This window comes from Lactuca sativa, chromosome 4 (assembly GCF_002870075.4).
Source record: "Lactuca sativa cultivar Salinas chromosome 4, Lsat_Salinas_v11, whole genome shotgun sequence".
In the NCBI taxonomy this organism is placed as follows: domain Eukaryota; kingdom Viridiplantae; phylum Streptophyta; class Magnoliopsida; order Asterales; family Asteraceae; genus Lactuca; species Lactuca sativa.
The window spans coordinates 398,596,244-398,619,538 of NC_056626.2; the positions used below are offsets into that span (position 1 = coordinate 398,596,244).

Sequence of the window (23,295 nt, forward strand, 5' to 3'; positions counted from 1 at the left end):
TAAATCAATATCTCAAAAAGCTTTTTATATTAATCTTTAGAAAAACAAAATAATTATTGATATGAACACAAACAATAAATTAAATGATATATTGCGTATAAAAATATAAAAATATAAACAAATATTAACAAAATCAAAGTTAATTTTCATTTTCCCTGACATTAAGAATCCTTTCCTCCTAAACTAGGTTGGAATCCATCCATCTCTACTTCTTTATTTTTCTTTTAGCAAGTACTGTTATGCTGCAGCCCCCTTTCAAACTTTTATTTTATAAATTACAACTAAATTTAATTTTTTTCATAAATTTGATTAAAAAACTTTTTAATAATTACCTCATTTTTAAGTTATAACATTTATCCATTTTAATGAATTTTATAGATGTGATATAAATATGTTTAGAATCTTTCGTTAACTTCTTTTAGAAATTTACTTTTTTTTAAGCAAGACTTTTTAAAACAAAAATTAAGACTTTTTTTTTTATTTTCTTTTTCAAATATAATTACACAACTTATTTTACATATTCTTTTGTACGTTTGTTTATCAAAAATTTAAAAACTTTTTTATAGACTTTGAACATTTATTTTTCGTTTTTACATAATAAAACACAATTTTTAGTAAAAAAATTAAAACACAAAATTTAATCAACTCTTGATTTTGTTTGTTTATATATATATATATATATATATATATATATATATATATATATATATATATATATATATATATATATATATATATGTAACATTTAATTTGTTGTTTGTGTTTAACATAATTTTTTTTTATATATAAATGATAGACAATAAAAAAAAAAAGAACAAACTAATAGTAAATGAATATACTAAATAAACAACAAATATAGTAGGGTCATGGTGTAAAGAAACAAAATTATTGTTAATACCCACTCATTATAGGTCAAAACCATTGATACAGTCAAAACCACTAATAATAAACCACGATTAATAATTTAAAAATCATTAAAACGTGGCAATAAAATCTCCGACAATGCTCAACCCATTATTAATAGAATTACATTTTAGGTCTTTTATTCTATATTTAATTTTATGTATTAAGTCTTGTTAATTTTAAAATATTTCATTTACAATCCTTTGTGTTATATATATATATATATATATATATATATATATATATATATATATATATATATATATATATATATATATATATATATATATATATATATATGTTTTTTTCGGCAATTAAATAAATTAAAACATTCGTATTTTAATCATAATTTTTTCTTGTAAGAAAAAAAATCGGAAAAACCCAAACTTTTTAACATTTAATCCTTTATAAAATAAGCATAAACATTGAAATTTAGGAAAAATTATTATTATTTTCTTTTATAAAAACAAAAAAAAAAATCTTCAAAAATCATAAAAATGAAAAGGATACTGATATTCATTATAGTAGTGACTTTATATAAAGAATTTTTCAAAATTGTTGTTGTTTAGGCACCTACGGTTTATTTAAAAATTCCAAATTTTTATAAAAGTTAAAAATCAAACCGATATTTAGTTTAAAAGTTACAAACTAATAAAAAAACAAAAAACAACAATTAACTTCAAAGATGTATTAAAAATTAATTGTTGGTCGTGCTCTACGAGAGTGTCCCGGAGCTACATGCTGACGATCGACTTAAAAATTTATTAGATAAAGTATTTTATATTAGAGAAAATACAAATTTAACCATAATTGTTAATTATTTATCAAATAATAGCAAAAAAAAACCTCTTAGCCAAAAGTAGCCCACAAAAGAGTAGTCAACCTATAGTTGACTACGGTCAACGGGTCACGGCGTTGACTACTCTTTTGTGTTAATTCGTGTATTCTTTCGTGTTTTGTATATATTTTTTTTCATTTCTAAGATACAAAACCGTAGGTTTTTTAAAACTTACGGTTTCCTCTCGTTTTAGCTACGGTTTTGGGGAAAAAAATACGGTTTTTTTTTCATTTCTAAGATACGAAACTGTAGGTTTTTTAAAACCTACAGTTTCTCTCATTTTAACCAAGGTTTTGAAAACCGGACCGGACATCGAACCGGTAGTCATAAAGCTTCAATGGTTCAACCGGTCTGACCGGTCGGACCGGTCCCGAAAACCGGAAAAACCGTGTGTGTGTGTGTGTGTGTGTGTGTGTGTGTGTATATATATATATATATATATATATATATATATATATATATGTTACGCTTTTGAACTTTTAAGATTAAACATCGTTTCTTATAATCTTTTGCACTTTTAAGATTAAACATCCATTTCTAATAATCTTTGTTCGTATGTCTCTTAGTAATGAAAAAATAAAAAATATTAGATTGTATCACATAAGGGAGAAAATGAATGTTGATGGCTATATCCTAATTCCCAGTTCCCACATCGTCTAAAAACAAAAGCGCGAGGTCTTAGGAGTTTTATAAAAGGAACAGGGAAAATGACTTGATAGGGTAAGATACTTTTTGAAATTTACACATTTAGTCCTTATTCTTTTTTGCTTGTAAAATAAACCCTTATACTTTATTTTTTGTAACAATGCAATCCTTGTGACCGGTTATACCCGGTATACCGGTCATATACGAATTTTCTTTTAGGGAAAATGACTTGATAGGGTAAGATACTTTTTGAATTGTACATATTTAGTCATTATTCTTTTTTTTTGTAAAATAAACCCTTATACTTTATTAATATGTACACATTAGGTCCTTTTCACCGGATTCTATAGGTTTTGCTGATGTGGAAGCACAAGTGACACTAAATAGCAATTAATTAGCTTAGTTACCAGAGGTGGGTGATCCTCCAGCAACAAGAAAAGAGCGGTGACCCTTCTCTTTCTCGTCTCTCTTCCTTCCGGTCGAACAGCAACAACCAAACACCCTTTACATGTTGTGTTTCTCCGATATGTCTCTCTTTGCCTCCATCTTTGAGATATCTTGCCAGAAAAAGAAGAAAGAATCGACGATGGCTACTAGAGCAGCTCCTTGCCGCCAACTACCGTCTCTACTTCCTCCTGCCTCCCCCTTCGACCTTGTTGTTTTTGCCATCATTCCTCCTTACTACCAGTGATGTGTAGGAACACACAAAACAGTCGTCGGAGATCGGGGTTCTCCCTCTTTTTCATGATGAATAAAAGTTGGAAAAATCTCGTTGTGGATATGTGGATGCCATCTGGGTATTTCATTTCAACAAAATAAAAGAAAGGGAAAATGGCTTCATAGGGTAAGATACTTTTTGAAATGTACACATTTAGTCCTTATTCTTTTTTTTTTTGTAAAATAAACCCTTCCACGTCAACAAAACCTGTAGAATCCGGTGAAAATGACCTAATGTGTACATATTAATAAAGTATAAGGGTTTATTTTACAAAAAATAAAGAATAAGGACTAAATGTGTACATTTCAAAAAGTATCTTACTCTATCAAGTCATTATCCCAAAGGAATAATAGGCATCGGTTATCAGACCTAGATCTCACAACTGAAAACAGTGGGTCCCCTTGTCAGTCTTTGAAGTTTTGGCTTTGAAGTGACCTTATATAATTTTTTTTACTTTTCTAAAGTTCCGGTTTTATCCGGTTCGACCAGGTTTTTGACCGGTTTTTGGTTGAACCGCGGGTTTTAGCCGGTTCATTTGCAAACGGTTTTTTGGCCTTAAAAAACCGGTGACCCTACCGGTTCCCGGTTGGACCGGTTGAACCGGCCGGTCCGGTCCGGTTTTCAAAACAGTGGTTTTAGCTACGGTTTTGGGAAAAAATACGGTTTTTTTTAAAGTATACTGTTTTGGGGTTTAATCTATTGTTTTGTCAAAAAAGCTACGGTTTTGAATTTTTTTTTTGATATAGAGTATTAAAACGAGTGTTTATAAGATGTAGAATTATTTTAAAAAAATAATTTTTAATTTTTAATACTCTATATTAGGAAAAAAATTAAAACCGTATCTTTTTTGACAAAACAGTAGATTAAACCCCAAAACAGTAGACTTAAAAAAACCGTATTTTTTTCTCAAAATCGTAGGCTACGGTTTGGAAAACCGTAGCTAAAACGAGAGGAAACCGTAGGTTTTAAAAAACCTACGGTTTTGTATCTTAGAAATGAAAAAAAAATTATACAAAATACGAAACAGTAGACGCATTGGCGAAACAGTAGACGAATATAGAAACCTACGGTTTCGTGGGCTATATTTGGACATTTACTAATTTTTGCCTAAAAATTGTTAATCACTTCCTTAATTTGGCTAGATCAGTAATTGCCCCTTTTATTTTTAGTTAAATAAAAATGGTTTGGATAATACAAAGTTGTTAATTGTTAACCTTTTAATAAATAAAATTAATATAGTAACGGTAAAGTTTAATCATATAAAGTATAAAGGTTTAAATTGAAAACTTGATATATTTTGAGGGGTAAGTAAGTAAATAGAATAATCAACTGTGATTTTAGACGGAGATATTAGGTTGAACGGTACAGAGTTATGGTGGCTACGTGTGGGGCTGATGTGGCAAGGTCACCTACGTGTGAACACCGCCCCAGGTGCGCGTAGGTGCCTTGTGGCGTGGTGCGTATCACGGACAAAGACAACCAATGAAAGGGAGAGAGAGAGAGAGAGAGAGAGTCTAACGTTTCTTTTTTTAACTGTTTGCATATTAAACAAAAAAAAAATTAATAACAACATCTTTTACCTATATATATATATATATATATATATATATATATATATATATATATATATATATATATATATATATATATATATATATATACTATGTTATAACCCGTGGGTACCATGGATAAGAAAATAAAAAAAACTATAAATAAATAATAAGATAATGATTGACCAATGATAAGAAATAATTTATTAATTTATGAAGATGGATGCTTTGTTTATAAGTTTATAATGATACAATGATTAGTTCAAACTAGGGTAAATTACACCATTCGTCCCTCGTGCACATGCCAGAAAGCGTGTTTAGTCCCTATTTTCAAAAATTAACTCGGACCGTCCCTCGTTCGTTTAAAACGTGCACGTTTCGTCCCTCTAGACATAAAAAGACCATTTTGCCCTTATTTATTTCTTTTTTAATTTTCTTCTTATTTGTTTATTATTTTTAGATTAAAAAAAAAAGAAAAAAAAACAATAATTAAACATACATGAACCCACCCCTCCCCGCTTCCCCCTCCTACGTGTTCCTCTACGTTTGTCCCCAATTCTCGGTCACTCCCAATGCCGACAAAGCCCCATCAGCCCCACCTTCACCTTCACCCAAACGCGATAAACCAAAATCGGACCAGTCGATCTTCATCCTCCTCCAATCGCCGCTATCAAACCCTAGAACTCAAGAAGGAACTGTACATGGAATCATCAACACCACCACCATCGCCGGTGGAATCATCAACAACACTACAATCACCACCACCATGTCATATCTCCACTTAACCCTAAGTCGCCTCTCATTTTAATTGTTCTCAATTTGCAGCAAATTAGAAGATCGAAAAGAGAGAAGTAAGTTGCGATTGATCCTTTCCCCAATTTCCTTTCTACTTCTTTGAATTTAATCGGTCATCTCTCTCACTTTGTCTCATAGACTGCTAGCACCTCCTGCAATCACCACCAGTCATTACTCAAACCTCAAAAAATGAAACCTGAACCTGCAAATGAAACCAAACTAAACCCTAAACTTATAAATTGAAGATGATGGAGATTTAGATCGGAGAAGCGGGTTCTGATCGAACCAAAAAAATCTAAACACAATTGGTGCAAATCAGAATTTTCATTCTTATCATACCTTGTTCGAATGGTGCAGGTTGTACGAAGGTGGTTCCGACTGTGGTGGGTTTTCCAATTTTGAAGGTATGGTTTAAATTGGGTGTTGGTTACGGTTTGTGATGATGAACAGGGGTGCAGCAAGGGTGTCCGATGGTGATGTAACCCCAAAAAGGAGGAGGTAGGAAGCTGGTGGTGGGTTTTAAGGTGTTATAAGGTATATGTTTGACGAAGAGGGTTTGAATTGGGAAGTTGGTGATGGATGTATGGTGTTTGAGAGATACAGGTGGTGTTCATACGATGATTTGTTGGGGGTGGGGGCATGAAATGGGGCCATATTGTTTTTTCTTTTATTTTTAAATTAAAAAAATAATAATTATAACATTAAGTAAAATGGAAAAGAAATATAAAAGGGCATAATTGTCATTTTAGGTCTCGCAAGGGATGTAGCTCGCAAATTAAAACTAATGAGGGATGTAGCATGCAACTATTAACCAAATGAGGGACGGTCCGAGTTAATTTTTGAAAATAGGGACTAAACATGCTTTCTGGCATGTGCACGAGGGACGAATGGTGTAATTTACCCTTCAAACTATAACATCACACTGGTTTGAACCAGAAGTTGATGGGGAACTGTTATTTGAACCATAAGTTGATATAGAAACGTTATTTGGTCCACCACAAGATTATAAAAATATATTTTGATATTAGTATAAATAAATAATTAAATGAAGTGAATTGAATTAGTAAAGTTAATGTCACACCCCAAAACCGGAATGGCGGAAACGTTCTGGGGCGTAGGACGTCATGTAATGTATCACAACAATGCAAAGTAGTAAACAAGCAACAACATCATCCATTGCATTAATAGTATAATTTTAGTTACAAGTGTGTTCTTTCATAGTATAAGACAACATAATGAAAAATCAAAATAAAAGGCGAGTCTGAACTGCTCCGTCTTCACAAAACCTGGTCGTCGTACCTGTCTAATTGTGACCTGAGAATATAGGGTATTTTGAAAGCGAGTATCAGCCAAAAAGCTGGTGAATTCATAAGTATTAATGTGTCTTTGATTTGTAAAACTTGTAATGAAAGTCTAGGCATTGTCTTGAAAGAAAGTTCGTACAAGTGTGGACTGTTTGTAAGTAATGGAAAGCGTTTGAAAAACCCTAGAAATCCCTATGATTCCTATTAGTATAGATGAAATCTTCTACCAAGACCTAACTGTTTTGAAAGTAACAAAGATGGTTTTTCCCTTGTATGACTACTATTAACAATATATATATATATATATATATATATATATATATATATATATATATATATATATATATATAGTCTACCTCATTGCTTACGTGAATGTATCACAAAATAAAAGTAATAGGAAAAATATAGCCATGTAAGTGTTTATCCTTTTGTATTAGGATCAACCCGACATCGCGACTGCCGAAATAGTAATAACCTTGGACGTCGGTAGATGTTCATTTTCCTCTGTAGCTAACAGCAGGGTGTAGGAATGGTTAGTCCCGTAAAGGTACCCTAATATAAGTATTAACCGTAGGCATCCATAGATGTTCATTACCTCTGTTGCTAACAGTTGGGTGCCGGAATGGTTAGTCCCGTCTAGTAAGTAAGTAGTCTTCTCACGAGACCCGCTGTAAGTAAGTAATAATATGATTGGTAGTCCCTATTCTACATTTGGAACTATTGGTGACTTCCGCAATGAATCGCTAGGTCGAAATCCATATTTATTACCAAATCATATATAAGACCAAACTATACCTATAATAGCTTACTAGGGATATATGAACGTATACCCTTGCTACCCAAAGGTACTGAACTGACTGACTAGAACTATTATGTCCGTATATGTACACATGATATATAACTAATATTTAGACGACCTTCGGACGGATACCCGATACCCTACCAGACCACATCCCAATGAGGAAAAGGAAATAAAGCGGGTTAACCTTCCTAAGTCCTTTAAACATTACTTATATAACTATACATATACAGGCATGCTTTTAACAAAGTATCTATGTAAAGGTATCCAAGTAAGTGTATCCATGTAAGTGTATTCAAGTAAGTGTATCCCTTCATATATCATTTAGTATAGACTCATGAATGAGCTGACTCTGGTGTAATTCCTTATAATAGGAATAACAAGTAGTATCTCCTAACTATACCTATAATAGTTACTAGTAATGTACAAGTATCAACGAAGGTATACCTTTGCTAGCCAAAGGTACCGAACTGACTGAAGGCACTTTTATGTCTACATATGTATATATGATATATAACTAATATTTAGATGTCATTCGGACGGATAACTGATACCCCATAGCCATATCCCAACGAGGAAAAGGAAATAGAGTGAATTAGCCTTCCTAAGTCCTTTAAACATTACTTATATAACTATACATATACAGGCATGCATTCGGTAATATAATAGCATAAAAGGATTTTTGTAAAACCTTTGAAAAAGATTAATATCCTAAGAAAAGATTGACTTGATGTCAGTTTATAAAACAATTTGAAAGCATTTTGTTTGAATAAACAGTTTAAGTATAAAGAAAACCTTTGTTTGAAACACATTTGTAACATAGTTTGAAAAGAAACATACCGTGTATAAAGTAGTTTGATAAAGAGTTTTAAAAATATAAAAACGTTTAAGAAAGTCGTTTGAAGAAATCTATTTGGTAAAACAGTTAACGTATAGTAAATCCATTTGCATGCTAGTTATTAATCACATGTGATTGATATAATAACTAAACATGATTTAACTTGTATTCCCCTCCCCCCCTAAAGCATTTAAAAACATTTAGAAACATTTAAAAGGTTAATTTAAGGGGGTATGAACTCACCTGTAGTTGATGGTTTGGATGTATTGACTAACGTAGGATGCTAAGTGCCAAGTGAAGACTTGTACACACACAAGGATCCTAGTTAACATATAGTAGTACATATATGTACCCAATTATTCTTTAAACAACTAATTAACAAATTTAAGACATCCTAGGATATGATAAACACTTTATATAAGTGTTATAAGTGCTAAGGTGTGCATCTAAGTATTGTAGGACAAGGCTATTGAGTTTAGGGTTCAAGGGAACCCCTAATATGAGTTTACTCCCTAAAGACCATAACCCATTGAGTTTACAGTCGTAAACTCATGGGTTTACGGCCGTAAACTCATGTCTTCTTGACCATGAGTTTTTTTGAAGCCTTGTAAGTCCCTTGAAGCAATTCTTCATTGAAGTATAAGCCTATGGAAGTGTTTGTGGCATCAAATCACCCCTATATGTAGTTTACGGCCCATGGACCACTTCTCCATGTGTTTGCAGCCGTAAACACATATTATTTATGTTCTTTTGATGTTTTCAAGTCCCAAACATATCAATAAATAAAATCTAGACTAGTTTCCTAAGCTTGTGAAGGGACTAGGGCCATTTTGACCCCTTAAGAAGGGTTTACGGCCCAAGGTGTTCTTGGATCGTAAACACCTTTAACCTTGGTGTTTTCTTGTGATTTTCTTGATGTAAGGACGTATACTAAGCAATATGATACTCTAGGATAGAAACACTTACAATATAGAAGCTTGAAATGAGCCAAAAGTCCAAGAACACTAGTGTGTGTTCTTGGTGGAAATGGAAGAATCAACCTTTTGGAATGATTTCATAGTTAGAAGTGTCTTAAAACACTAGATTAAGGCTTATAATCACTTAAGAAAGCTAGAATCACTTACTAGATTGAAGATCTTGAAAAACTTTCGGGTGATACTTGAGAGAGAAATGGATTTGGATCTTTAGAATTTGGAAAAAGTGAAAATAATGACAAATAGTCCTATATATACCCCCAAATTTAGGGTTTTTGGCAGAAAATATTTTATTCAGGCAGTAAACTCTAATTTCTTAGAGTTTTGGAGTAACAGTGTTGCACAACACCCTAGGGCATCCTCTCTCCTAACATCACCCGAAGTGTAAATCCTAAAATACTCAAATTTGTTCCAAAAAGTTTGAAACTTAGCAGCAACTTTTTTGACTTCTATTGAATTGAAGGGTTGTACAGAATAGAAATTTCGGGTTGTCATAGTTAAGTGTAATTATATACCCGAAACTTGTCAATCTATTTGAATTTTTGTATTGATCAATCTACAGGTAGAAAACTTTACTTACTATGATAATTTTGACAGCTAAGTCTAAATATATATGAAGTGTTGCCTCTAACAATGGATGAATCAAATTTTCACTCATTGATGTAAATAACGGTGCTTCTTTTAAAACTAGTAGCTCAACTTTGTCATAAACACAACATATGGAATAAATAAGATGTATTCCCTTTTTCCCTTTTAGAGATTCATATCTCCAAAATTTTGCATCGTATATTTCACATATAACAATATGGTGTCCATGATCCAAATAATATATTGAATATGATAAATATAAAAATTATCAGTATATTGAACAATACAAAATGAAAAATATTAAAATTAAAAGAATTATGATTACCTTTTGATATACCACGACCAATATTTTGAATAATATGATCATTGTTAATTTTTTCATTTCCTTTCTAATTGACGCTTTCATGTTATTAACTTGGTTGATAAAGAAATTTGAATGATATTCGAACAATTGTTGGATGTAATGCCGGTGTTTGAGTAGTAAACACTGAATGATGTTTGTTAATAGGTAGGGATGTTTGATTGTTATTATTAAAATTGAAAAAAATAATAATAATATAAATTAGAAGGTTAGGAATTGTAATAATTTATATAAATGTCAAGTATATATTTAAAAAATATGTATAGACAAATGTGTACCATTGAAAATGTTAGAAAAGGGGCTTCTAATATTTATATTTGTTGAAGTAGAACGATTAATTGTAATTTGATATAAACATGACTTATTTGAGTTTATACCAATGTTTTAAAACCCGGGTCGACCCGGCCGGTTCAACCGGTTGGACCATGACCCATGATAGAAAGCGGGTCAAATTAGAACGGGCTTTTGTAAAATTACCGACCGGATCGAACCGGCCGGGTTTAACTTGAACCACGGTTGAACCGGGTATTTCGAACCGGTGAAACCCGGATTGGCCCGTTTATTAGGGCTTTGTTAATTAAGTGAGATCGCTCCAGGCAAAACAAAGTCGGCTCTTCTCTTCTCTGGGAAACGAAAGCAATGAGCTGAAGAAGAATGCAAGCAGCGACATCAGCAGCGAGCTGAAGAAAGAAACTCGACTCTTCTCTTCTCCAGGTGAGTTTTCATGTTTCTTCTTTTCCCTGCAAAACAACGACTTTTCGTGTTTCTTTTTTTTCTTGCAAAACATCGATTTTGATTAGCTGTGAAGAGAAGCAAAACAACGATTTTGAATAGTTGGTGTTATGAAATCAGTTTCCCCCTCTATTACTAATCCACTTACTCCAATCCGTCCAATCATCCAATTTTGATTAGTTGTGGTTATGAAATCAGTTTTCTTTTGACTGTAAAATCAATTGACTGTGAAATTAGGTGATAAATTTGTTTTCTTTTCTTCTCCAATTGACTGTGAAATCAAGTTCTTTTCTTTTATAGTTTCCGATTAGCTTTTCTTATGAAACATGTTTTCTTTTGAAAAAGGTGATAAATTTTGTTAGTTTACAATTCATTTATGGTTAATTGATCATTGTTTCAAGGTTTTAGTTGTGACAGATTTGGTTAGTTTACCGTATGCAGGAAAGTAAACTTTGTTTCAGACCTGACAATTTTAGACACGAAGACACGAATCTGTGAGAGACACGACACGACATGAATACACGACATGAATACATCTTAAAATTTAGATAAAGCTTATTTCTCATCGTGTAATCATATCGTGTCAAATTCGTGGCTGACACGTTTTCATGACACGGATACACGAATTTCCAGGTTTACTTTGTTGGCATCAAATTATTGATATTATATGTGTATGTAGAATGCAGGAAAGTAAAAATATATGAAAATAGAAAAACAACATAAACCAGGTTGACCCGGCGGTTCAACCGGTTGAACCGGTTGACCCGTGAACCGGTCATTACACCGGATCAACTAAAAACTCGGGTTTTAAAACATTGGTTTATACGTTCCTTATTAAAGGTGAAAATGTTAAAATATTGTTCATTTTTTTTAATTTTTTACTGGAAAAGAATAGACATGTTATCAATGATAAAAAATTGTGCAAAAGTTCATTTGCAAAAAGTGATTTTTCTTATGAATATAAAAATGGATGTAACTTAAGTATTTTTGACACCATTAATTTGCTGACAAGTTGTGCAGTTTACTAACCATTTTGCAGGCCTTTTTTCATATCTTAAAAGGTTTATGATCAAAATACTTGTGTTGTTTATAACAATATACTTTGGTGAAAATGGTAAAATAATTTTTTTTCTTATATATATATATATATATATATATATATATATATATATATATATATATATATATATATATATATATATATATATATATATATTGATATTTTAATGAAGTTGAATGCAATTTGAACAATTGGAAATTATAGCATTGTGTATAGATTTTAGTGTTTCTCTTGAAGATATAAAAAAGACTTTCAGATTGCAAGGTGAAGAGAATCATCAAACTGTCACTTATGGTAACAACCATGAAAGGACCAAATTATCCTTTTTTCCATTCATTCTTTTTATTGCACAATATCATCCGACCTTACTTGATTTTCATAACACGTATATTAAAACCCATTATTTTATACTCAAGTTTAAAAAACTCCCATTATTTATTTTAAACAGAAATGACCATTATGGCCTTTTCTAAAAAGTCATTTTTTTTTTAAATTATTTTAATTAAATTTAACTCGGCTTTAACCTCCAATTTGATACATTATTAAAGTGCTTTTAAATTTATTTTTAGGAGATTAAACTTTCATTTCAGGTTTCATTGATCTGAATATCATAATCCTTTAACCTTCAATCAAATTACAAAACAATATTACCTATTGTTTGTTATGTAATAAGTAAAAAAATAAACAAACTAAAATGAAACAATTGAAGGCAATAACTTTTAAAAAATTTGCAACAACTGAAATGGGATTGAAAATAATCTTTTTAATCTTTATGCTTCCTCAATGCTACATGATACAAGTGGTAAGGGCAAATTTGTCAAAATTTTAAGATTTTGCTGGAAAGTAGAAATTGAATGGCATGAAAGAATCAAATGGGAATACATATCAATCCTCTTTTTGTGTCGAGTACTCAGATTTACATATAGAAAGTAGATTGCTATATTCATAGTTGTTAACTCGTGACTCGAAATCCTAAATTTTAACTCGTGACTCGTCTCGTGACTCGCTTCGTAAGAGTCATGACACTAAAGTTTATATATATATATATATATATATATATATATATATATATATATATATATATATATATATATATATATATATATATATATATATATATATATATATATATATATAACATCATGTGTCAACAAAATATAAGCCGAATATTTAAGCACATTTACTAATATGTTACAAATTCACTAGTTAGGGTAATACATGTCATAAAGTATCAAAAAATAACTAGTGATTTAGTAACAAAGCAAATGACAAAAAGACTTGGTGTGTATAAATCATAAAACTAAACCTCAGGGATAAAAGTGGTCATCATCATCTTCATCTTCAACCACCGTTGTCTCATGGAAACCAATATCATCTCCCTCATCCTCATCCTCATCATCTAAGTCAACAAGCTGGCTTTTAGCTTTGTCTTTAACATTAGTCACTTTGTTTAGGTTCCTTGGTCCTACAAATAAACCTTGAATTTATTAAACTTGATACTTATTAATATTATAATATGTAATCATCCCTTTATATAATTTACATCTCTTCCTTTTATTAGTACTAGTTCCCTCATCCTATTTAAAACATTCATGAACATCCATCCATGAGATATCTTTAGGGAGACATACATCCTCCTTTTCAGTAATCCATTCATCATCCGACTCCATGTCCGACAAACATATTGGATCATAAGTCTCCCCTCTTTATTTTCTCTTTTGAAGTCGTGTATCAAGGTTGATGTTCCAAACGGTTCCTCTTCTTGGAGTGTATATGGTCAAAAGTGCTCTAGTTTCTCTCACATCCGGTGGCACTACATGTAAGGCTCAAGACACGAATAACAAGATGTTGAAGTTTTGGGCACTCATCTCCATAACTTGACCACCATTTAGCTACAATTTAATAGAACAAATGAGTAATAAATAATAATGTAATTATTGTATATTTTACTAGGTTATATTTTTCCTAAAAGTTACCAGGTTGCATTTTCTTCCTTATTAACACGGCTGTGGATATCCCAAACATCCCGATGCTCTCATTGAACTTTACAAGTTGTTCATGAATTGTCACCATTGTTGACCTATCATACATCCTTTCAATGACATCATACAATCCACATTTGACTTCTTTATCAGCATTAAAGTTCTCCTCGAAATGAAGACTAGTTTATAAAATAAAAGAAAGTATGTGTTTAGTCATATATAATAAATGCTAGTGAAATAATAAAAATATATACCTAGGATTAAGAAAATATCCCGCGGCGTGAAGTGGCCTATGAAGTATGTGTTTATTGCAATAATTGCATTGCAATCTAACTCTATTTTTTGGGTTTACTTTAGTACAATGTCCCTACGTGATGTCTGGTTTTGCCTTTCCTTTTGGCATAATTAAACTCTACAAACGAAAGAACCTGATCAAAGATAATCACATTACTAAAAAGAACCTGATCAAAATAAAATAAAATTGCACACAGGTAATATTTAAACAGAGAAAGAACAGAGATAACAGGGAAGAAAGAAAACAAGAACGCATATAATATTTGAACATATAAAGAACATAGACAACAACAGGGAAGACAAAAAATGAGAACAAGTTAATAAAAAGTTTATGGGAAAGAGTTAGCTTCCTGAACTAACTCACATAAGTTTAAAAAACAATATAATCCGAAAATACCCCTGGGGACTCTTTTTGTCCTAGAAAATTCGAATCTTTGAGATAAAAAAAACTGATTCAACAAATTTATTCACATTCAATATCATAATCTTATACAAAAAAATTGAAAAAGAGGAAAAAACCTTACCTGTTAACTGATGAAGGATTGTGAAGTGATGAAGGAGTGAAGGAGAATTGCAGGAAAAGTTAAGAAGATCGTAAGAAATGTCAAGAAGAAGTATCGCAGGTAAAGAGAAGAACTAAAGAAGAATTAGGAAATGAAGAAGTATAGGAAAAAAGAAAGAAGAGACAAGAAGTTCAGTTTAAGAAAAGATGGAGAAGACATGAAGTTCAGTTTAAGAAAAAAAGGACAATACCTTTTTACACGTTGACTTCTATCTCCATAAAACCCATCATATAGCTGGATAATAGTTTTAACCACCGGATAATAACTTTAACCATTGGATAAACGAAAGTAAGCCATATGTTTCATGACTCGTCCGATTTACGAGCCAACTCGACTCGGTCTGAGTCGGTACTTGACCCGAAATTTTTTTACGAGTTAGACAAAAAACAAGTCACCTTACGAGTTGAACCGTTTTGGGTATCAAATGGCTCGAATCGTACGAGTCAACTCGTGACTCGTACAAGTTTAACAATTATGGCTATATTCTCCAAAATAGGCTATTTAATGAATGTATGTTATGTGTTATAATCATTATAAGTTATAACATGTATGTGTTGTAATTGTTATAACTAATCTTTACATGTTAACTAATATAAAAAAATGGTCCTTGTCTTGTAACAAAATAGTCACTATCTTAATAAGTTTTAAATGGTCACTATTTTATAAAAAGTTACAATAATGGTCATTATACTTTAGTTTTTATTTGTATAAATTGTATTGTTTAGGTACCGGTTCTTGTGATTGTAGGAGAAAAGCACATCAAGGAAATGAAGGTTAGTCATCACAACAAGTATCTATGTAGGAAGGTAATAATATATTTTTTAGTATTTTATCACAAAAACATACAAACCATAACATCGTAGTTTTAAAAAAATTCACAAGTTGATAATGTGTTTTAAATAGCTTACAAAGAGTATTGTTAAGGCCTACACAAAACATTAGAAAAACAACAATAATAGAAAAACATGATTTACAGAAAATCACGATTGTCATATTTGAAGCAGGTCGATTATCAAAGGGAGGGACAAATTAGTTTGTGCAAAAATACATGACTATCATAATATTATAACACAAGAATAATAGAAAAAGAACATATTACTAACCTTGAAGAAACCAGTAGAGCAGAGCAGAGCAGAGTAGCAAAGAATGATATCAAATTCAATGGCAGAAAATAAATAGACCTCTTTTCAAGCAATACATATAAATATATGTAGAGGAATGAGACGCAATATATTGTTTTAAATGGAGAAGATTTAAAATGCCATAATTGTTACGAAAATTACATTAGTTTCGATATATTATTGATGATTTTTAGGGATTTGATAGATTTTAAAGAACTTGGTAAAGGTGATCAGGCTTCAAAATCATTGGCAGAAAACAAACCAACCAAATTTTAGGGATTAAATGCATTTTGATTTGTTTACATAAATAAAGTTGATTTTTATTGCAGATATTTTGGTAAAAGATAAAATAGTCAAAATGGAAGTGCTGATTTAAAGGGATATATCGTCGATTTTAAAGGTATACAATGCAGATGAGCAAAAGAGCGGGAAAACAATTGAGCAAAATGGTGGAGAACTTGCCACGTGGCAAAACAGGGGTTTATAAGGGGGACATGTCTAGCTTAAATGAATCTTTTATTAAGAATATATATATATATATATATATATATATATATATATATATATATATATATATATATATATATACACACACACACACTACACTTTCACCTACACTTTCACATTTACACTTCCAAATCAAAAAAATACTTCTACTTTCTTTCACTTTTCTTCCAAAAAATGGATCCAAACCAAAATACTCCACCCACTCCAAGTGATTATCAAGCATATATGCAATTGTTGAATTCTCCAATCCAACAACAACTTTTATTCACTAACCTTCCATACAACCCACAATTCTTCCAACAAGAACAACCACAACAACAATTCACTCAACTTCAATTCATTCCCCAATTCCAAGGCTTTCAACAACAAGTTTCTCCACAACTCCAAACACAATCATCTCAAGCCCTATTAACTCAATCCCAAACCGTCAACCTTGACAACGACGATGAGATGGTCCAAGAAACACCACAACCATCTCGAAGAAGGCAACCAAAAGGAAAAAGGAAAAAGAAAACAACGGCTTGGAACGAAGAATAAGAAGCTTTAGCAAAAGCTTGGATTATCATATCTTGTGACTCGAGGAGAAGCAACGCGCAATCTAGAGAAAGTTTTTGGAATCGTGTTTTGGACCACTTTCACGCGCTACTTGGAAGGGAAATGGATCGGTCCTACGACACGGTCAACGGAAAATGGTGTGATCTTCGCGCGATTTGCACAAAGTTTAATGGCATATTTGAAAATCTAAAAAATATGCATAAAAGTGGTTCCAACGATTTCAACATTTTATCAACCGCGTGTTACCAATTCAAAGTGACCAACAACGGTAAACCATTTGGTCCTTAATCCGGAGACATCACATTTAGACTCGACACCGGCTCCAACAAAAGAACAAGAACTTCTGAATCGGACGCGGGTTTTGGGCTAGACCTCAATGATGACGTCGATGTTGCCGAGGGAGAGGGTCCACCTGAAGTCCAACTCCGTCGACCACCGAGAAGGGACAAAGCAAAACGGGTGGCGTCTTCAAGCGGGAAAGCAACCGCAACTAGCGACGACGGGTTGTCGAATCCATAGATAAAACTTTAAGTTTTCTAGAAAGAAAATATGAATCCACGGAGGAATCTCGTCGCCAAAAAATCGCTCTTACCGATCTTCAAATCATAAACTCGAAGCCCCTACCGGATCTCGACCCCGAAAATCTCGCGACATTTCTCAAAATCCAACAACGTGTCCGTGCTAAGTATGAGGATTAGGTTCTCATATTTATGTTTTAGTTGTTATATTGTGTGTTTTTTCAAAGTAATTTAGGATAAATAAGTAACTTTAGGATTTTTTTAATGTTTGTTTTATTTGAATTACTTTTTTTTTAATTTAATCTAATATTGTCAAAAAAAAATGATGTGGAGTGGTAACCATTTCCAATGGCAAATGGGTTGGTAGTGAGTTTGTAGTAGAGGTGAGGTGACGCTGATGTGACATCACTTTTTGAGTAGATTGGGTGTGACCATACTCTTACGTCTCGTTCCCTAGTTTAACAAAAGAAAAAAAAGAGAAGAGAAAAGAAAGTCATTAGAAAAAAGAAGAGAAAGGAAAGGAAAACAAAATTTTCTTTTGTGTTCCCAAGTTAGAGAGAAATGGAAGTAAAATGAATCATTTTGTTATTTCTTTTCAAATCCATTCAAAGCGGAAGGAAAATTAGAAGGAAAAATGATCCTCCTATTTTCCTCCACTTTCTTCCACTTCCCTCCTTTAATAAAACTCCACTCCGAAAAACAATTTACTTTCGTTTCTCTCGTTAAAGTTGAACTCGTGAGGAGAATGGTAGCCTTAGAAGTAAAGCTTTGGTTATTGTGAAAAAAAAGTCTCTTCACAGACCTATTTTGACTTTTAGGCAACTGCCGGAGTAAATAGTTTGTGATACAGGTTTCAAACACCAACCCTAAAACGCATCCTCTGTAATACGACGCCACCGAGATCGACGCAACTTCTTCCACCCTCTCCATCACCGGTCTCCGGCGCTTCTCCTTCCTTTGCCGGAACTGCTGTCCATCGAAGTCTTCATTGTGTCTTCGTCGGAGTTTCCCATCACCAGGTTTGTTTTGTTTTCCCTGAAATCTAATTTTTTGGAGTCTCATGAAAAAAATTCTAGATAGATTCTTTAGTTTATGATATTATACATGATAGCTTCGTGATTTCCTGAAATTGATTTTGCGAAGCTGATTGTTACTTCTGATGTTTGTGGAGTCTGATATACATGTTGATTCTGATTTTGTTATTTATGATTTTGTGAAATTGAGCTTATGTTTTATGTTAATCTGATTTGTACATTGCACTATGATACAAAAGTTGATATCTTTGTTGTTATTTATGATATGTAAGATTGTGTCACAGAAGAAGCAAATCTCTTTCCATCAAACTAATTCAGAAGTTGCAAAGGTAACAAAAATGGAGGTTTATATAGTATAAAAAATCTGTGTTTCGAGTTCCTGAGATTGAATAGCGCAAAAGACCCAAGGAGACACATACAGATCATGCATTGATCATCATACACTCTTATTTGGTTTCAATCAATATATATCTCTCATAATCTGCAATTATGATCTTCAAAATTCCAAGTCATTCTATTTTCCTTTTGTATATTCTTGTTTGTTTTCTGTTTCCGTTTCAAATAACCGCAATGTAAGTCATTGCGATTGTGTTTTGGCTGCTTTTTCCTCATAAACATGTTTACAACTCAACCATAACTAATACTATTTTACATTGTATAAGTTATAGCTTTAGGAGGTTATTTGCTGCATGCTATCACACTTATTTATTTGCTTATTTTATTTTTTTCATAAAAAACAATTCCATTTATTTTGGAAATGGTTATGGACAAGAAACAGCATATTACTGCTTAGGGAGAAGACTCATTTTTCTTATGATTCTCCTAAAACTGCTATAAATTTGGCTTATTATCAAACCATTAAAATTCTGTTTTTTGGTGTGACATCTTTCAGTAGATAAGAAAAACAACCAACTCTTCACCTCCTTCTCAAGCAATGGAATTCTTGGAAGCAAAGGAGATCCAGGTTGGAATTGCTGTTGCCATTGTTGCTGTTGTTGCAACTGCAGCCTATTTATATACCTCAAAGAAAAGCAAAGGTGTTTATATTTCCATGTCAAACAATTTAACTTACTCGTGCAACTATTATTTTCCAAGCTTCAATTTCTCATGGTTTCCATCTGTAAAACTAAATAAGAAAGTATTGTTATTGTGTTGTCAGTAGTAGGGAGCATAGACCCTGAAAATTTTAAGGAATTCAAGCTTGTGAAGCGCACACAGCTTAGCCATAATGTTGCAAAGTTCAGATTTGAGCTTCCTACACCTACTTCAGTGTTGGGCCTTCCTATTGGACAACACATAAGTTGCAGGTTTATTTATTTATTTTCTTCACTCAATCTAAATATATATCACATGTTATCTTTAAGTGGTTTGTGCTTCCTACAGTTATTTACCTTGTTTTTGTTTTTGTACTGTAGGGGTAAAGATAGTCAAGGGGAAGAGGTTATCAAACCATACACCCCAACCACCCTTGACACTGATGTGGGATATTTTGAGTTAGTTATTAAGGTACACATCAATATTAAAATTTGATTCACCTTTTTGATTTTTAATCTTTGTTGTATAAATATATATATATATATATATATATATATATATATATATATATGTGTGTGTGTGTGTGTGTGTGTGTGTGTGTAGATGTATCCACTAGGTCGGATGTCCCACTACTTTAGAGAGCTGCGTGAAGGTGACTATATGTCTGTAAGGGGACCCAAGGTACATAAAATCTTCTTTTTCTAGAATGTTTGTAATTGTTAGAAAGAGTGAATTTTACTTCCATCTATAATAATTTCTGTAAATTCCATTCCAGGGGCGTTTCAAGTATCAACCTGGTGAGGTGAGAGCTTTTGGAATGCTTGCTGGAGGCTCTGGAATCACTCCAATGTTTCAGGTTTTTTTTTTTTTTTTTAATGTCAACAGGTTGTATAACTATATATGATGTATATAAACATCATAGTTTAATATTTTTGTGATTTTTTTTTTGGATGTAGGTTGCTAGAGCTATACTAGAAAACCCAAAGGACAACACCCAGGTGCATCTCATATATGCTAATGTCACATATGATGACATCCTTCTTAAGGTGAGTAATTATAATTATAAGAGTTGTCCATATTAATTATAAATAAACATGGCTTATTTAAATTTGAGTGATTGGATGATTTTAATTTCAGGAAGAACTTGAGGGACTTGAAGCTAAATACCCAGGGCGTTTCCAAGTCTACTATGTGCTAAATCAGGTATTCAGATGAAACCCTAATTTTTGTCCTATTGACATCAGTCTCAATCCCAATCATGTCATGTGTTGTCCTTTTGCAGCCACCAGAGGAATGGACAGGCGGAGTTGGTTTTGTATCAAAAGAAATGATCCAAGCCCACTGCCCTGCACCTGCACCCGATATCAAGGTACCATTCAAACGTGTTTTCAATTTTATTTTAAAAAAAAAAGTAAATATGAGAATTATATTGTGAGAGAAAAAAAAAACATGCAGATTCTAAGGTGTGGGCCACCACCAATGAACAAGGCCATGGCTGCTCATCTAGACGCATTGGGATATTCAGCAGAGATGCAATTCCAGTTCTAGTTCCACTATTCACATACGCCATGGATTCTACATATTGTTGCTCTATTTTGAACAATACGAACATGCTACTACTTATTCATAATATACTCGAATAAAGTTTTTCCCATTGATGTTGACCATGACAACATCCAACATATGCATTTTGTTTGGAATCTTTATCCCTCCTTCATAGATTGGGTAGAGGGGAAGTTGGTTAACTTTTAGTAACAAACAAAAACATCACTATATATATAAATATATACTTCATAACTTCATCTTGTTGCATATGAAAGATAGGGTGAAAATATATAATGGAGGTCTTATGTTCAAAATCTGGGTACGTTTCTTGACGGGATTTACATCTAAAATGATATGATTAGTTCTCAACCATTTTATTATATTATCTTAATAATTTTTTGGCAATAAAAGCACAAATGTAACAAATTCTACAGGGTAACAAACTAATAATCATGTGAGAAGTAGAATTAAAAAAAAAATCAGTTTGAATTATTTATTTAAATGTTATAATAAATTTAGTCTAATGTCTAAATCTTTTCTTTTGTTCTATATTAAAAAAAATTATATTTGTTTGCCCAAAATTTAAATATCTAAGGGGAGCATTGTAACACCTGCCTCATCAATCCCGATTTAGGACTTTCGAAAGAACATGTTCTTGTTGCAACTGTGAATAATTAGGGTGCCTTTGGTTGGTAGGAAATGAATGAAATTCGGAGGAAAATGATTTTAATTTGAATTCATGTGTTTGGATGGACTTAGAAGGAGGAAAAGAATTTTTAAATGAAATAAAATTCACCATATGGAGGAAAGTGGATTTCTTCTAAAGTTTGATGGAAAACATTCTTTTGTATCAAGGAAATTGATAGATTACAAAAATACCTATTTACTTATCAAAAAACCAACAGCCACTACGACCACCAACCGTCACTACTACCACCACCATCACAAGTCACAACCAGTGCTACCACTGTTGTTGTCACCACCATAAGTATTTTAACTCCTTGTTGGAGAAAATACATAATATTTTTGTTTACAAAAAATCATAATATTTTGGGTTAGTTTACGAAATAGTTCCAAATCAATTTGGTACCGGTTTCAACCGTTCAAAAAAAAAAAAATCTTAGGACTTTTCATTCAAAAAAAAAAATTTGGGACTAAAGTGTAACTTTTCCGTAAATATTGATATTTTTCTGGAGATTTCCCAATAAATAAATAAAAAGATGTTATAAATCAATATCTCAAAAAGCTTTTAGAGTAAATTACACGAACGATCTCTATGGTTTAGAGTAATTTGTACATTTGGTCTCTAATTTATTTTTTTAACTCAGAAGGTCCTTACAGTTTGTCTTCGTTGCGCGCTTAGTCCCTGTTTTACCTAAAAAGACTATTTTGCCCTTGATTTTTTTAATTAATTTAAATAATGTGTGTAAGGTAAGGTAAGGTGAAATGGAAGTGGGATCGGGGGTGTGTTTATTTAAATAAATTAAAAAATCAAGGGCAAAACAGTCTTTTTAGATAAAATAGGGACCAGACGCTCGAAAAACAAATAATAGGAACCTTCCGAGTTAAAAAAATTTATTAGGGACCAAACACGCAAATTACCCCAAACCATAAGGACCATTCGTGTAATTTACTCAAATAATTATTGATAGACAAACAAAAAATCAAATGATATATTTCGTATAAATATATAAAGGAACCAAATATAAATAAAAGACTAAACTGCACGAATGGTCCATGTGGTTAGTTGAAAATTGTTACTTTGATCCAAAAAAAGTTTGGACTAGCAACAGAGGTCCAAACTTTTTATTTTATTGCGAGTTTGGTCCGATTTTGTTTGAATTTTTTTATAAAGACGATTTTGCCCTTGATTATTTAATATAATAATTTTCTTTTATTACAACAATAAAAAAAACTAAAAATAAAAGAAAGTATTACAAAGTGATTCCGAGTTGTATTCAAATACCCATTTCTTTGCAGTGGCCATGACTGATGTCCTCACAGAGGTGGGTTTACATCACAAATGTGGGTTTACA

At 32.0% G+C, this 23,295-nt stretch overlaps 1 protein-coding gene and 1 long non-coding RNA gene across 4 annotated transcripts; one reads left to right on the top strand and one right to left on the bottom strand.

Annotated features, from left to right (window-relative positions):
• Window positions 1-13,267: 13,267 nt before the first annotated feature.
• LOC111906802 (uncharacterized) lies at window positions 13,268-18,274 on the bottom strand. Of its 2 annotated transcripts, XR_006191075.2 has the most exons (4): window positions 14,906-18,274; window positions 14,342-14,515; window positions 14,082-14,266; window positions 13,268-13,997 (listed from the first exon to the last, which is right to left on the bottom strand). It is a non-coding gene; the product is annotated as an uncharacterized LOC111906802 (long non-coding RNA). The 2 variants fall into 2 exon arrangements; XR_006191074.2 differs by having other exon boundaries at window positions 14,342-18,274.
• A 141-nt stretch (window positions 18,275-18,415) lies between these two features.
• On the top strand, window positions 18,416-21,396 carry LOC111906801 (NADH--cytochrome b5 reductase 1). Of its 2 annotated transcripts, none has more exons than XM_023902582.3 (10): window positions 18,416-18,664; window positions 19,572-19,716; window positions 19,839-19,986; window positions 20,095-20,185; window positions 20,318-20,395; window positions 20,490-20,570; window positions 20,671-20,760; window positions 20,852-20,917; window positions 20,997-21,083; window positions 21,170-21,396. In XM_023902582.3, exons 2-10 carry the CDS (start codon window positions 19,614-19,616, stop codon window positions 21,260-21,262), a joined length of 837 nt encoding a protein of 278 aa, XP_023758350.1. In that variant the 5' UTR covers window positions 18,416-18,664; window positions 19,572-19,613; the 3' UTR covers window positions 21,263-21,396. The 2 variants fall into 2 exon arrangements, with proteins under 2 accessions (XP_023758350.1, XP_023758351.1); XM_023902583.3 differs by having other exon boundaries at window positions 18,481-18,664; window positions 19,842-19,986.
• The last annotated feature ends 1,899 nt before the right edge of the window (window positions 21,397-23,295 follow it).

What these genes read in the sequence shown, in the direction of transcription:
- LOC111906801 (XM_023902582.3), top strand. Translation starts at nt 19,614, where the DNA reads ATGGAATTCTTGGAAGCAAAGGAGATCCAGGTTGGAATTGCTGTTGCC. An exon ending in GGACAACACATAAGTTGCAG is followed by an intron (nt 19,987 to 20,094) that starts GTTTATTTATTT and finishes TTTGTACTGTAG; the next exon opens with GGGTAAAGATAGTCAAGGGG. An exon ending in ATGATGACATCCTTCTTAAG is followed by an intron (nt 20,761 to 20,851) that starts GTGAGTAATTAT and finishes TTTTAATTTCAG; the next exon opens with GAAGAACTTGAGGGACTTGA.